We start from the raw sequence: 16,918 nt of genomic DNA on the forward strand, positions 1-16,918 counted from the left end.
TGTCCCCCATATACCTGTATCAACACTATCATTTCAAATCCATTGGAGACCAGCAACTACTAGAATTATAGACCAATCATGGTTTCTTCGATGTTTTAGGTCAATATGTGATCTATCACATGTTATGCATATAGAAATGGCAGACACTTCTACATGATCTTCAAGTGAATGGTCTTCCTTTTTCTCTTTCTTTTTTTAATTGTTCATGCAAAAGCCTCTCTAAGAAGAAAATGAATTTCAAGATTAAAATCCACTAAGACTGTAATTGGAATATTCTTACCATTCAAGCTTTCCACAAGTATAATATTGCAAACCAAGCAATGGATGAACTGCTGGATAAACTCTGTAATAGAATAGAAAGTCCAGGACTAGACATCAGCAGCATGTGTGGATTTTGCAGCTCAAACTGAATAAGAGCAGGGGGTTTTAGATCTACAGTGAATCGACAAACTGAACTTGTTATTAGGAATTTCTGGTTTTCTATGCTTTAGGAACTCGCATATCATTGTCCTATGCTTTTAACAATTCATTTTCCCATCTAGCAAACTGCTAGTTAGTATTATTGGAACCTTCAACACGAGTATATACCCGATGTACAATTCCAGGTAGTTTGAACGATCTAAAACTCTCCCAGAAAATGACTTGAAGATATCTTATAATTCCTTTCTATTTATACCAATATTCTAGGGCCATATCCAATCCAAGACTGCAATGCTGAAGTAAAATTATAGCATTTCTCATTCCTGCATGTCGGTTTTAGACATTTTGCAGCCCTCATAGTTCTCCAAGAGTCCAAATATTTTGTCAATTATTTTAAGCAAATTGTCGTCGTGAGGGGAAAAAAAATATTCCAAGGGTAGGTTCCTAGTAGTTTACATTGGCTTTCCCTCCAAAACTCCTTAATTAGTTTCGTCCAACTAGAGGAATATGGAATACTCACCCATTGAATGTATTATGACAAACCAATTGGTATGACTTAAAGCAACACGGATAATAGCAAGTTGAACATAATCTTACAACAGTCAGATCATCAAACCAATCAATAACTGAATTTACCAATGCAATGAATGGTGAGGAAGCTTAATATTCATGCCATTTTCTGAGAATTCATATTGCAGTATGACATACTTTGATAGACTGGTAAGGTCAATTTGCAGTATGCCAGAGCTTCTCTCCAATGTTCCACCTCCATCAATAACTGAAAAGGACAGCATGATGTTACCTCTATGTAACCTTCAGAATATAAAATATAAAATAATCTCAGAGAAATATCATTTTCTACATCATTCATGTGGCACAGAGGAAGAAGTCCGCCATGTTGAAGCAAATACAAGAGAAAAAGAAAAGTCTAGTTTTACTTGATAAATGATGTTTTGGTCTATCAAGAGGGAAAAATGAAGAAATAAGGTTAGCCATACAAACTGGTGATATATAAAGGTCAGGAAACTCCTTGCCAGTAAAATTTATAAGGCTTCTTCTGCAAGCATCTAAAGCAGAAGGTTACTTCGACAAATTGTACACATTCCATGCGCAATTATCCTCTAATTTCCCGTGATGATTACTAGGCATTCTTTCAAAAATTACCCATATTTGGCAAGACATTTACTCAAAGTCAACCTCAAGAAAACGCATTTACTTGTACCTAAAAAGTCCCCCAAAAAAAAAATCTATAATGCGGTAAACAAACATGCAAAGACATCAGACTAAGTAGAACATTAGTAAGACAGTTCACTATCATAAAGTTAAATATATTAGTAAGGAGAAATGACATGACATGAAGAAAGCCAGAAAGAGGAACCAACCTTCAAAAGCTTTTCTCGAGTTTGCATCAAGCTGATTGAAAAGGGATGGCATAATTCTGATTGCAATTTCTCAATTATTTTGTATGCAGCAACAGCATCCTGATAATCTACTATTAATCAAGGATTTGACAGCGGCCATGAACTTCGGATCAATTTTGTAGCTTATGGATAAAGTTTATCAAGCGAACGCACACCAAAAGGGATAAGATTGTATTGCAATGGAGAACAGTTCAGTTCGTAGCTATTGCAGTTATAAGTTATGAGCAGAAATATTAAAGGATACTGCCAGTTGGATCAAGTTTAGAAGCTTTATCTTCAGTTAGTGATTTTACTTCCGTTGCAATCAACTTTATCTCTTCCATGTCCCTGACTAGTCCACATTCTTGGCATTGGAATCCTCTTCCATCTTCAGATGGACAGATAAAGAAATTAGACCTACTGATAGTAGTCATACAATAACACCTGGCAGGTATCTAATCACTGAACTCAACCTTCACCCTGTTTATAAAAGTGGGGATGTACCATAAAACCACATACCATTAGTACGCATCAAGAAACCATAGCATTTTTCATTCTTGCATCTGTATCCTTCCAAAATTGCGCTTTCTCGAATATCATCAGATTGTCCCTTAAAAACTAACTTAGCCCAATTAGCCAATGGCATAATGAACATTATACTCAAATATATCATGCTATGCAGCCAGCAAGATATATCAACATAAGAAACCAGGCAAGTACCATTCTAGCACAGCGGGGACAGGTGCAAGTGAACAGGTACTGCTCTTTGAGAGCCTTCTGCCGAGTCATAGTGCTCCCAGCAGTCTCTATGTAACTTATCAGCACCTTGCAACAGGCAGCTTATGGTAAGTAGTGAACTTGAAGCGGAAAAGAAAAATATAATTTACTATCCTCTAAAAGTAATTTTAATTTACAATGAAGAGTTCAACGGAATGCTCTAATGACCTATAGGACATGAGACGTTTTCAAAATCTTTTCAATGATGTACCTACAAAGTAGCTTCTTTTGCCCATTAAGTCCATTATAAAAATGTTTATGGAGGCATTAGATGCTTCTATTAACCCAAGCAAAGCCCAAACAAGCCACGTGGCTAATGTGAAATGAAGAGCTCATAACTGTCTTCTCACACCACATGAGAACTTCCAAATGTCATTGCTAGCTTTGTAACCCAGTGAACTGGATGTCAGAAGTTTCTTATTCTTACTCACTCGAAGAAATACTTACCTCCGAACCTTTGGGTATATGTTGCACAGCACGTACTACAGCTGACCTTCCCTCAAAAACCAACACTGAATTGGGCAAGCAACTATACGATGATACAGCCAAAATTAGAAGACTAACGAGGAGCAAGATGACAGCATATACTTAAATACATTAAGTGCTACCTGTGGTTGATTATGGAAATTACAGGATACAATCCTGTCCCCAAGGGTCTCAGTTCACTGTCGCAAATGGTATGCGCATTACATGCAAACTGCAGGATTAGGAGGATCTAACTTTAGAAGGACTCAGAAGAAAGTCATATTCAGAAAAGCATGGCTTTAACCACATTGAAAGTGGAAATCACAAAAAATTGCAATTGCAAGTGCAATTGCCTTGAATATGGACCTGAGTTGGTTACTACTCTTGGACAACCTTCCACCCTATGAGGTCCGGAATGAAATTAATTATTTAATGCTATAAGGCACCCTCAAGTTTCAAAATGGACAATAGTATTTATTATACCTATTGGGATTTGATGGAGATTACAGCAGTATGGGATGTTTAAGTCTCTCACTGAATATTATGAGGTGGTTTATGAGAAGCTTAAGTGGGCTGGTCCTCCCACCTCAATTGCTAGTTTTTGGGGAGAGGGTTCATCATCCTGCTTAAATACTCATCAAGACTACATCAAACAAATTAGAAATAGCTTGTGGAAGGGGTTAACTAATTCTTAAAGCTAAACTAACAAATTCACACTGCAACTCTATAGAAATCTAGAAGCACTTCACACCAATGGACACATAATCAGAATCTCAGTCCACAGGATTTCAGCACTCATGATTTCAAATGCGAGCAACTTCCAACAATTATATAAGATAATATTGATTGTTAAAGCATGGTACCCTGGAAAAATTTTCCGCAATCTCTTTTATGTTGATTTCAGGCCACTGTAATATTAAGTTTACAAGATTAGCCATCTGCGCGTACAGAACCAGCTGTCCCTCATTGATGTCAGACATGTCTAGATGGAAGTGTGTGTCAAAAATAACAATCATCATTGATATGTGAGAAAACATATACAGAACCGTGTTAAGTACAATAGACATAAAGACAAAATATGACAAAAGGATACGTGCCACTAATGCCTCCACCAAGCTATAGTTGTCTGTAGCAGTGCTTGGGATAACCTGGAAATAAAACAGCTCATAATATCATCTAGTGGCTGCTCAATGTCAATTTAAATGGTCCCAGACATCAAAAATTTATTAAGGTATCAAAGTGTAATATTAAGAGAATTACAAATCCTCAGTAGCAACTTAATGATGTCAGGCATAAATGCAACTAAAATTAGGATAGAAAATGAAATATTAACAAGGAAAGCAAGCACAATCTACCAACTTACCAATTGTCAATATAGATGAAATTTAAACTATCTATATCGTCTTCTTTATCTATTATCTTGATATCCCTATTGCAAATTACTCCATATGGTAAGATGTGCGATGCGGTAAATCATAATATTACAATAAAAGATGTGCACGTACATAAAACCAACACTGGAAGTTCTTTTTATATTGTAAATTACGTAAAGTTCCATAGACGACACCAATTCTTTAACTGTCTAAATAGCTTGTACTGAATCCAGGGTAGAGAGCTAAGGAATTCTTTTTAACCTTTTCACTTTGCAACTTCCTTCGAAGATAAAGTTTTACCATCAGTCGAATGGATGGTGTGACAAATTTTCTCTTGTCCTTTTCCAGCCTTGAGAGAACTTCACATTCAAGACGATGCAACTTCCACTCTGCCCTCTAATGAACATAAAGAAAATATCCTCAACGAGCAGATATATTAAACCCAAAGCTATTTTTATAATCAATGCCATATGAATATAAAATTCAGTAGTTTTTTTTTTTTGGGGGGGGGGGGGGAGACAGGAAGAAGAAGCAGCCCAAAAGGTGGCAAGTACGCCGACACCTCCACCCAAAGTATTATTGCCCCAAAACTGAGTCCGCTAAAGGGGCCACAATCATATCATTGGTCATCAGGAATTATACTGTGCAACTTGAAGTGAAGTTCAAGCACTTGAGCTGAGTGGATTGTAACGATAAAAATGGAATCAGCTACAAACCAGACCATACCTGGCATGTACTTCCACAATACCATACAACTTGACAACCAGAGCACTTTTTAAGTTTACTTGTCGCGAAACATCCATCACACCTTGTTTCGGCTGAAGAATTATTTGGCGCACACACATAAGGCTCTTGGCTTATAATCACGTCTCCTGCAACCGCAAAGCTCCATTTTTTAACAAAAAATTTCACAGTTAATAGTCACACCACCCATAACATCGTTTTCCAGATAATAGTCCATAGTTCGGTGTTGATCTTTTAAAGTAGTCAGAGAAAGACAGAGAAAGAGAAACCTGGGTAAAAATCTCTCGTAGCCAAGAGGCAGCGACCCTTATCTGCCACGGTGGAAACCGTTAAATTACGATCCTTTAGAGCACTCTGCAAATCCTCCATTGCTGGTGTCTCTCGCATTCACGTTTGTTCAGCTCTACAAGGCGCTGCTCCAAAGTCCAAACAGTTGCAATAGTGAATTCTGATCATCGACGGTCCTTGCAGCCTTCATGTATTTTTTTTTTCCCCCGGATGAGATTCATATTCTCTTTTTTTTTTGGGTCCCATGAATTGGCCATTTCGTTTTACTGAAAAAGAAAATTAGAAAAGGGCCCAGGCCCCAGTATTTCTAGCATTGCAACATTGGAAAACCCACCAGAAACAGTATCATCAAAACGAGCTCAGGCCCTTTTCGATTCGACAAAACTAAAAAGGAAGGATCTCACTCCGGAGATTTGAGGCTTCTATTTTTCATGAGGCCTAATCTTTTCTTGGGCTGCTTGGGATCCTACGTCACAAACAGACGTCCTTCCTGAATTCCAACAAAACTAGATGGCCTAGCGAATGGTATGTGAACTGAGTTTTGCAACCTAAACCACGAGAAATGCCTTTGAATAGCACCCAATAATACAAGTAACGCAACGGGGGTGGAGGAGTCAGGAGAGGTGTATGTCATTTCCAAAAAGCAGCAAAGGAAGGGACACATTTCCTATGTATGTGTTTTGTTTTTTTTTTTGGGGGGGGGGGGGTTCTGGGAGGGGGCACATTTCCTTGTAATAAGATGCAGCGTTAGGAGTGTTTGGTGATATGACAAGACAATCAATGAAGTTTTGCTCTACCCCTCTGAGACAATGCTCTCTGACTTGTAATTGTTCATCACCTATCGGCCCATTTTCACCACGTCTCAAGCCCCGTCTTGCTTTTCATCACTTTGTCGTTAGGTTGAGTTACTGATGTCTGCCCTTCAACAGAACTGATGAACAAAATACCATCGAAAAGGCGTTTTTGAAAAATTCTACCCTGATTCTGGACAGACTGCATGAAAACAGAAAGGTATTTCTTAATTCGCCCTCAGTCTGTGCATCAATAAACAGAATATTCCGAATTATACGTTAAGCATATGCTTTCGTGCGAAAAAATAACTTTGGTTGCATTAGTCTGAATGATGGTTACATTTATAAGCTATGATTTTGCTGAACTCCCTCTGTTCCTCATCGATCATGTAGTTTTCTTTTCTTTTTTTGTCTTGGGCCAATTACATCAGACTCGGCGAATAGCGATTGCGTTCCCTGTCCTAAAGTGAAAGCTTACTTTTCCTATTTTCCTTATTTAAAATGATGAAAGAAATGAAAATAATGCCAGTATATGCCGGGTTTTCTCTTTTGAAAAATAATAAAAAAATCTTTCGAGTTAAACAAATTTTATTTTTTCATGTACGCAAGGCATCCCTTTTCATACTTATATTAATATTACAAGATACTACTCCCTCCGTTCCTTATTATAAGAGACATTTGATACTTATAGCATGTTCCTATATATAAGAAACACTTACAAGTTGTCTCTACTTTTTTGTGTTGATTTACTATTTTACCCATATTTATTATCTCCAACTCACACTCTCTCTCCCTCCCACTTCTCTTTTTTTAATAATTTAATTGTTCTCTCTCATGCTCTCTCTCCTTATTAATGAGGGCATTTTTGGAAAAAAAATTATACTTTTTACACATTAATTGTTTTTAACTAATTTTAACTGTTTTTTTGATCAACGTACTTCGGTTATTTGTCTCTTATAATAAGGAACGGAGGGAGTATTATATTTGAATCAGTAGATGCAGACTCAATATCATTTAAAACAATAACATAGTATATCAGATTATAAGCGGAAAAGATTTTACAACGGAATCTTCGTGAAATCACAACAATTCGAAAAATGAAATGAAAATAAACATATACTATTACTTACTTATTCATTATTCATTACTATTAGTGCGGCAACAAATTAAAGTGCTTTTCTTTCAAGTGTGGGATGGATTTCACAATCATTCTTCTCATGATGGGTCTTTTATGGCTAAGGTGAAGCGCGCCATCTGCATCGCATAATTCATTGCGGAAGAAGGATACATAATTATTTACTTCATTTATTATAGTTAGATGTGAGTAATTTTAAAACCAGAAATATTAAACTATTTTCTTGGGACTCTTGCGGATATATTTTTTTCCCGAAGGAACGTCTCTGTTTTTTCAGTAATTAATAAGCTGACAACAAATTGCATCAAGCAGCCTCTCATTCTAACTATTAATGTACGACAACTCTTATCATACTGTATAAATTTATATCGCTTCTCTGGCTCTGAGCGCAAGTTGTGTGTGTTGCATGAAGTGGCGAAAATAAACCACTTCTGAAAATTCACACATATCATTTGTTACCAGGTTTTTACATGGCATATGAAGATAGATGTTAATCTCGTCGTATAGAATTCTAGCGAGTTAAACATTAAAAACCCAGGATGGGGGAAGGGGTTTGCGGCGTTATTGTCAAATGGTGCGTATGCTTCACAAGTGTTGGGTTCTGATAGCGATGTTGGGGAGTGTGTTGGGCAATCATGATGTGAGGTCTTGACAAGAAATACATTGGCACGTCCGTATGAAAATCACGCCCTCTTGAAGTTCTTTTCAAGTTAAAGCGCATTTCTTTTGAGATGCTGCAGTGACTGCGAATGACCAAAACAAAGCTATAAAGCAAACCCGAGATTGCATCTTTCTCATCAAAGGCAGTACCAGACAAGGATGTGGCACGAAACAGAGACTGTGGGGGAAGAAAGATCCGCGCGAATCGTTTAACGTTGAAAATTAAGGATAAGGTTAGTCAAAGATCCCCTTGGGATGATCCCGTGGAAAGAAGCAGGCCTGGTGGGCCAATGTGCTCTCATTTGGATTTCGGATGCCTCGACTTTTTAACACTTATTAAGTGGCGATGCACTTTCTATTTTTGACATGATCCGCAACGGAATTTTAGGCTTCGAAACTGGAGCCTGGCGAGGTAACACACGTATGACTGGCTCAATTATTGAGGTGAAGTGATAGGCAGAACCCAGAAGCGTGTGTTCACAAGGGAGGAGCTAGAGAGCCAGAACAAATGTACTTTACCATCCTTTTGGGCGCATTAGATGTGAACATGCCTGTTTTGTCCACTAGTACTTTTTTAAATTTTTACGCTTTAGCGTTGGCGTCAAGATTAAAAGGACGGTGAGCCAGCGTGTCGCTGATGAGGGACGGAGGAGTGGGTCCCTTCAAGTGAAGGAATTAACGGAGGACCGACAACTCCTGTGCCGTGCTACTCTCACTGTTTGGACCTTTTTGTCACATGGAACTACTGTTTGGATGATTGTGTGTGGCGCGGTAACAGACGCGCAAACGGACAAGGAAAACCTCACCCCCCGGGTGTACCACCTCGTGGCTTCTTCTCCACCTTCCATCTGCTCCTTCTTCTGTCATCGTTAAGTTTAATCTGCCGGGAAAATATTGCTACTCTTCCTTTTACGATGTTCCGGATTCTGATTTCAACAGGCAGCAGCACTTGGAATGACCAACATGCGGGAACGACATGTATTAAGATTTTGATTCAGGTTATGACCCACGTGGCGTGTTTTCTTGAAAAGTTAAAACCAACGTGGTGTGCTTTCATGGTTAAAGATGGGTCCACGTCGCACCTCTTCGGTTTTCCCTCAAGTAATCCTACATTTAATTTTTTCCCCAAAAAAAAAAAATCAGGGCAAACAAGAAATTAAATTAGCTGAGTTTGGAAGCTTAATGCTCCGGAAGTATATATGTTTGTAATATGTGCTTAATCAACTGCATAGTTAATATTCATTTAATTATTTAGAAAGCGAAAAAAAAAATTTAATATCCTATCCTGGTCATTGTTATTGGTGTGCAGAGCCTTAATTAAATAATACTTTCGATTCTTAATATAAGATCTCGTTTGATTTTTATTTTGATCCTAAATATAAGACCCCAATCCATTTTGTCTCTCATATTTATATATTGCTTTTCAAGATAGTTCTTTTAACAATAATAATTCTAACCAACACACTTAATTGTAAGGATATTTTGGGGAAAAAAACTGTGCTATGTGAAAAATCGTTTATATTAATCTTATTTACAAGACATGTTGTATTCATAGGTGAAAGATGATACTAATGGCGGCATTGATGCTGGTTAAAAAAAAAAAAAATAGCGGCATTGATGAACTTTATATGTATCTTAAATTTAGGGGGTTAAAAATGCTTCAAAAACTCATAAAATGTCACATGAAATTCTGGCTGATGATGTTCACGAGAGAAAGACAAGAGCCAGAAGGCCGATACCCTCCGCGTGTTATCCATGTGGGGGAAGAAGACATTGACGGGATCCTTGGTCAAAATAATGCTGCAAAAGTTTTTTTTGGTTTTTTTTTTTTTGGTTTTAAGTGAATGCTAAAGTAAATACTCCCTCTGTTCCTTATTATAAGAGACGAATAACCGAATTACGTTGATAAAAAAAATAGTTAAAATTAATTAAGAACAATGAATGGGTAAAAAGTATAATTTTTTTTTCAAAAATACCCTCATTAATAAGGAGAGAGAGCATGAGAGAGAACAATAGTAAATTCTTAAAAGAAAGAGAAGTGGGAAGGATAGAGAGTGTGAGTTGGAGACAATAAATATGGGTAAAATAGGAAATAAACACAAAAAAGTAAATACAACTTTTAAGTGTCTCTTATATTTAGGAACATGCTATAAGCACCAAATGTTTCTTATAATAAGGAACGGAGGGAGTATTACTGATACGGAGATGAAACGGTTTGTCCGTGATCCTGTGTACCGGGGTGCACGTTAAGTCGCTGACGCGTATATTGATACGATCGGAATCCCTCAAACTGAGTGCAGACTTCAGACCAATTGTTGACCCCAAAAAAATTTTTTAAAAACAAAAACTGTTCAAACCCACTGAAAGTGACTCCACAGCTCAGCTCGCGTCCTCACCCCAAGAACCCCACAAAATCATCATCGTGGCACTGGCAATGCCACGTAACAAACAAAACTGGACTGTACAATAAATCAGTTTTAGGGGGTGTTTGGTAATAAGCAAAAGCTATGATTTGAAAGGTAAAACCATAATCTGGGGATCCAATAATTTTTTGTACAATCACTTTTTGATTAAAAATCATGGTTTGGAAAAAAGTAGCTAAACACCATGATTAAGTTAGTTAATCGGATCAAAATCAACTCCAAGTCTAGCTAATTATATTAAAATGATATTATTTAATTAAAAATAATAAAATATAACAACACTAATAATAACAAAATACCAAAAAAATATGACAATAATTTGATTATAATAATAACAAGGTATAATTATTCCTCGATAACTAAAATTAATAACCATATATGTTAAGATCATCATTGAAATTCATTCAAATACAAAGTGATTGAAATATTAAGAAAAAATATGATAAATAGTAACATAATCATCTGAATCAGTTTATCATTGGTTAACACTAGTCCCCCCGATTCGACTGGTTTAATACTGAATACAGGCTTTATGCTGATAGGTGAAGTGGTAGAGTGTTTGCACCCTAGATGACTAAAATCTAGTAACCAAAAGCATCGCTAGCTTATGCTTAGATCCACGTAGAATGGGGCACAAGAAATCTCATGTGAGGTTCAACTCTTGCCCTATTCAACAATCACACAAAACTAGGTCAGTTTGGTTTGGTTTTCTTTTTGTTGGGCAGTGCACAACTCACGCTTCTTTTTATTAAGAAGTTAGTATTTACATCAATCATTATATGTAAAGTTGTTTGATTAATTTTATATTATTTGAGAAAATTGTAATTATTTGCTTTCAAAAAAATATTGTTTTTTAATTAAAATAGAAAAGCACGGGAGAGTAGAACCTGACTGAGTATCGTTCGGTAAGTTACAATTTTAATTTTTAACAAATCAAGTAATATAATTTTTTTCTGTTTTTTTTTTAAGTTCAACTTTTTCTCTCGAGTCCCGACTAATCCCTAATTAAGCAGCCCCTATTAAGAGGTACTCACTCCACTCCTGATAAAGATTAATTTTTAAAAATTAAATTGATAATGAAGATAAAGTTGAGCATGCAGAATTTTATTATCATGGTATTCTATTTTCAAAATTTGGTGACGAACTGAATATAACATAGGGAAGAGTAGATGAATTTACAAGTGACAATAAGCTCACCACCTCTCTGTGATCTTTTTTCATATTGTCATTTAATATCCGGTGTATTTTCTAAATCTTATTACCAGGCATTCAAGTAGCTGAGTAATATAATTCAAAACTTGTGGCTTTTCCTTCTAATAGAGGTATCTCCTCTAAAATTCGAATTCGAGTAGAGGATCAACTCTTTATTAGTTAAACTTAAATATTTTTAAGAAATGTTTTTATGTAAATTGAGATAAAACTCTTCACACATAATACTTGGTATTAAAATGGTTTGCCGTTAACATCTCTTACATACGAGATAATATTCATACATGTTATGAGGCTAATGATAAGGTTTTGTTTAGTATGAAGAAAATGGATGGAAAAAGAAGAAAGAACAAATTTTAATGAGCTGGATTTAAAAAATAAAAGAAATGAGATTAAACTTTTTAATTAATTATTGTTATTGCTCTTTTATATTATTTTTTAAATTAAAATTTTAAAAATTATACTTTTTTTGGTTTTTTAAACGAAGCATGTTAATTTTTTTTCCCTCTCTTTCATCTCAATTTTTTTTGAAAAAATTACAACCAGGTCCCATTTAGGGGAATTAAATACAAAAAGGTTTATTGAAATTATGAAATCATTCTGAAGTCACAAGGGACCTTTTCGCAATAAAGTTTATTTATTTAATTACTAAATTACCCTTCTTTTTTTTTTAAGTTTCCATTAATAACTGAAAGAGCAGTGGTTGACAACTTAGGGTGTAAGAATTGACAACTATTGCGGCTGATTTGACAACATATTTTTTCAGCATATCACAAAATGTAACGCATAAATTGTCAAACTAGCCGTGATAGTTGTCAATCATTACACTCTGAGTTGTCAACCACTGTTTTTTCAGTTGTCAATGTAAACTTAAAAAAAAGGTAATTAAACAAATAAAATTTATTGTAAAAAGGTCCCTTAAGATTTCATAATAATTTCATAATTTCAAAAAAAAAATTTGTATTTAATTTCTTTAGATGGGACTTAATTGTAATTTTTTTTTTTTTTTACCAAACAGTACCCAGAAGAAAGGGACACATGGACAGGGGGGAAATGCGAGGAAGAAACGAGGTTTTTCCACGGGGCATTCCAGAACGCACAGCACGTGCGGGACTGCGTGGTGGCTCCTTCGTGGGAATGAGGCCGAAACCTTCAACGCAACTACTCAAAGCCTGCGTCACCACGGAACGGAACTGAACAGCTCCTTCTTTTCTCCCCTGCTGCTTTATTCTCTTGTCCTTTTGTTTCCATTCTCAGTCCCTTCGCATTTAATTCCACCATCCTCTGTGTTTTTCGGTTTCCATCTTCCATTCTGTCTAAAAATGTCATCAGCTTCAAACCAATTATGACTGTACCGTCTGAGGTTAAGATAAATGGCAAGTATTTAAGATAATTTATTCTTTATTATTAGCAGCAGCCTCTGTAAATTTGAAAATTAATCACCCTCATGCTCCCAATGATGAATAAACTCCTCTACTCCCTCCACGTGTCCTCCTGCGGCTCCCCTCTTCCTTAACTTCCCGCAGACTCCCCGCAGACAATCACGAACGCTGGTTTAGAGAAAAGAGAGATTCAGAGATCAGAGAATCATCCTAATTGTGAACCAACCGCTTCATATTTAACACTTTTTGCCCCCACCAAGATTGAATCACTGCCGTTTTTCTGTTTGTTTCCGTCTTCCTGCCACCTAATCTCGTCGGAACACAACAATTTTATTCCTGTTTTCTTCTCTCGCTGAGATTTATTTCCTTTTCTCTCATTTTATGTCCCATAATACTTACATATAATATCTCTCTGTTTTTTTTACTACTTCTAAGATGTAACAGCCGATTTGTTTTTTTTTTCCCCTTCCATCGATTCGCGCGACTTCTCTTACACTCCTTTCTATTGGTTTCTAGTCTCCATTAACGTGAACATTCTAATCTTCGCCATCGTTAGTTCGCTCGCGTCCAATTCAACTGCTTCCCTACTTGTTAATCTCCTCTCCCACTGGTTCCGTATGCATCCTTCCTTCCGCGCCTTCGTCAGTTCGACTAGTATAGCCCGATATCATTATGCCTCCTCCGCTCCCTGCCATTAGATCCGATTCTATTTCCCGTCCAACCAACCACGGTCATAGTAATTACAGCAACAGTGACTATGGACGACTGAGTCAGCGGGAGCAGCAACAGCCTGTGGTGGACGTGAAGATTAACGACTTGGTGGGAACGGAATCTCTGGTGTACTTTACAAGTGGGTTAATTACGGCAAAGGTTGGAGGCCTCGATGGTTCGTGCTTCAGGACGGTGTTCTCTCGTACTATAAGATTCACGGGCCTGATAAGATCATAGTCAATCATGAAACTGAGAAGTGGTCCAAGGTTATTGGCGAAGAATCCATGCGAAGGATCTCCCGCAACCAGAATTCCTCTTCCTATCATCAGCACTTCAACCGTCGACGCAAGCCCTTTGGAGAAATCCATCTCAAGGTTCCTTATCGTTTTCTAATATTCCACTTATTTTCTTATTTTTTTCGGTTTAATTTTGCTTGCTTTGGATTCGCAGTTCTATTTTTTTCCTTTCAGTTGTAATTTTGCTGTCAGTTTCTCTTTCTATTTTTCTTTTCCAATCCAATACCAATAATTGGATTGCCGGCTGCAAAAATAATGTTAGTTATGAAACTGATTGCTCATTACTCATAATCAGATAGTCAATGTCGGGCAATCGATCAGGAACCCAGAATACTGGGTGAGCATCGTGCCGGATTTTAGGATTGTCCTCCGAAGTTGTTACAGGATTTTTTTATCATTGGACTTTAATACTAAGGTTCTTTGACGCGTAACTTCGTATGGTTTTGGGAATGGGGATTTTTTATGTCGGATTGCGTCAGAAATCATATTTTTCACATTATCTCTGTTTGTGGTTTATACTGGATGACAGCTTCTTTTGTAGGTTTCAACTATTCGTGAAAGCAAATCCGATGACAAGCGCTTTTCTATTTTTACTGGAACAAAGAGGCTTCACTTGAGGGCGGAGACTCGTGAAGATCGAGTGGGATGGATGGAGGCCCTGCAGGCAGTAAAAGATATGTTCCCCCGGATGTCCAATAGCGAGCTGATGGCTCCGTTAGATAATGTAACCATTTCAACTGAGAAACTTAGACAGAGACTACTGGAAGAAGGTGTGAGTGACGCAGCCATTCAGGATAGCGAGCAGATTATGAGAAACGAGTTTGCAGCACTGCAAACCCAGCTTGTGTTGCTTAAGCAGAAGCAATGGGCTCTTATTGATACAATGCGACAATTGGAGGTAACGAAAACTGCAAAATATCGTGCCAATCAAATTGGGTGTTCTTGTTCGATCTCTACTACTATGCAGGATTGTGGTCATGCTTAATATTCTCTGTTTATCAGTAAAACGGAGGGTTCACCAACTCTCCTTCTTAGTTTTAGAAAGAGGTGGAAAATTCTGATTATCAATTGTGTATTAGCTTGTAGATTTGTAATTTCTCCCCGTTCATTTCGGTCATTCATTTGTATCCCTACAACTAAAGTCATAATTTTTTATGGCTTCTTTATAAAATTCATTCATTTGGTTAGCATCTGTATTTGTAACCAAATAAATAGTCAGTGTTCTGCCAATTTCCTGCCTCATACTGGTTTTTTTGATCACTCCTGACCTGAACCTAGCAGCTATAGCTGAGTCCTTTCAAACTTTCAGAAATTATAACTCAAACTTATATTGGAATGATCTGCTAAGAAGTTCGTGTAGGATGAATAAGAACTGCCATCTGACTTGCTGCATATTATGTCAATTAAAAGCGTGGACAGAATGATGCTAAAGTACTATATCTGATTGAGTATTCTTACTATCCTTTTTAAGCTGATAAAGGATCATGATTAGGAAAATAATTATTCAGGTTTTGGATAATATATTTAATATTCTTACTGAATTCTTGTTTTGTAAATATTCTTTTCAATGTGCAATATGTAATTTTCCTTGTCCTGATAACTCTGGAAACTTGGAGTTATCTTATATTTTGTCATGGTAAAATTGGTGAAGAGAGGGATGGTTTCTTTTTATTCTCCATCTCTTCAGGTAGATCCATCTAATCTTCTTGCGGCAATAAGAAAGAAAGAAAAGAAAGAAGGAGAAAGATCTGTCAAACCCCGTATTTCTAACTCCCCCAACCCTGAAGTTGTAATGAGAGGCTTTAAATTTAATTTCTATTTCCCGTTTGTGGTAAGGAACTTCTATTTATACTCCATTTTTGTAGACAGAAAAGGTTGATTTGGAGGATACAGTCGTTGATGAGAGCCAAAGACAGTGGAATGATCAAGAGGAGTCCTCTAGACTAAGGCAGGAAAAGTTCAGTGGTATGTTTTTTATGGGTATCACCTGTTGATTAGCTGGAATTTCTTCCGTATGTTGCCTGCGAATGCCCATTACTAGATGTATTTGCTTCACACTGTTTAGTTCAATTATGTACTTTTCTTTTTCCCTAGTTGCGAATGGTCAAAACTTTAGACATTTCTGCAAGATTAATCTGGACGTTTTTTCTTTGTTAGGTAGTGCGTTTTGCTTGTCTCTGATGTACTGAAAAATTCTATTATCATTTTTCTGTATTGTTTATTTGAATCTGCCATCTCTTCCATTTCTTTTTTTGTGCAGAAGATATCTCCATAAAGTTAGCAGTAGCTTTTGCTGATGTTACCTTGTGATATATCTCGATAAAATTAATTTCCTTAACCTTTTTGCTCATGATCCTTCGAATATAAATATAAACAGCACCTTTTGCTTTTCCTTCTGTTTTCTCATTCTCTGATTTTTTAATGCAGAAGGAAGTGCAAGTGAATCTGAGGATGATAATGATAGAAATGATGCTGCAGAAGAAGAAACAGATGATGATGACCATGCTTTTTTGACACTGACCCCGCGACTTTCTATCATCCAGCTCCTTTAAAAGTAATGGGTCTGATTTTAGGGTATCATCTTTTTCTTCAGGAGATGACGGGCTATACGCAGTTGAATCAGAGGATGAGTTAGATCCTTTGATTAGATCTCTTGCATCCAATTATCCTTATGTTAAGCGACGTAAAGAAGTTGCCCGATCCTATTGAAAAAGAGAAAGGTGTCAGTCTTTGGTCGATGATTAAGGATAATATCGGCAAGGATTTAACAAAAGTATGTCTGCCTGTCTACTTTAATGAGCCTATATCGTCTCTGCAAAAATGTTTTGAAGAAATGGAGTATTC

At 36.7% G+C, this 16,918-nt stretch overlaps 1 protein-coding gene and 1 pseudogene across 3 annotated transcripts; one reads left to right on the forward strand and one right to left on the reverse strand.

Moving 5' to 3' along the window:
- Window positions 1–283: 283 nt before the first annotated feature.
- On the reverse strand, window positions 284–5,655 carry LOC114716701 (histone-lysine N-methyltransferase ASHR1). 3 transcript variants are annotated; one of them, XM_028901760.1, is made up of 13 exons: window positions 5,449–5,655; window positions 5,162–5,307; window positions 4,736–4,831; window positions 4,156–4,210; window positions 3,926–4,044; window positions 3,206–3,294; window positions 3,045–3,126; window positions 2,541–2,645; window positions 2,340–2,430; window positions 2,086–2,208; window positions 1,803–1,909; window positions 1,129–1,198; window positions 284–432 (listed from the first exon to the last, which is right to left on the reverse strand). In XM_028901760.1, the coding sequence occupies exons 1-13, from the start codon at window positions 5,564–5,566 to the stop codon at window positions 284–286; spliced, it is 1,350 nt and encodes a 449-aa protein (XP_028757593.1). In that variant the 5' UTR covers window positions 5,567–5,655. The 3 variants fall into 3 exon arrangements, with proteins under 3 accessions (XP_028757593.1, XP_028757586.1, XP_028757579.1); XM_028901753.1 differs by having other exon boundaries at window positions 4,697–4,831; XM_028901746.1 differs by having other exon boundaries at window positions 3,926–4,210; window positions 4,697–4,831.
- An 8,062-nt stretch (window positions 5,656–13,717) lies between these two features.
- LOC114716722 (oxysterol-binding protein-related protein 1C-like) lies at window positions 13,718–16,912 on the forward strand (annotated as a pseudogene).
- Window positions 16,913–16,918: the final 6 nt, after the last annotated feature.

The sequence above is a fragment of the Neltuma alba genome, unplaced genomic scaffold (assembly GCF_004799145.2).
Source record: "Neltuma alba isolate B1F8T4 unplaced genomic scaffold, ASM479914v2 tig00002079_pilon, whole genome shotgun sequence".
NCBI classification, from domain to species: Eukaryota; Viridiplantae; Streptophyta; class Magnoliopsida; order Fabales; family Fabaceae; genus Neltuma; species Neltuma alba.

Coding starts and splice junctions, on each gene's coding strand:
- LOC114716701 (XM_028901746.1), bottom strand. CDS start 5,566: ATGCGAGAGACACCAGCAATGGAGGATTTGCAGAGTGCTCTAAAGGAT. Junction 5,308..5,448: donor TACGAGAGATTTTTACCCAG/GTTTCTCTTTCT, acceptor TTGCGGTTGCAG/GAGACGTGATTATAAGCCAA. Junction 2,646..3,044: donor ATATACCCAAAGGTTCGGAG/GTAAGTATTTCT, acceptor GCCTGTTGCAAG/GTGCTGATAAGTTACATAGA.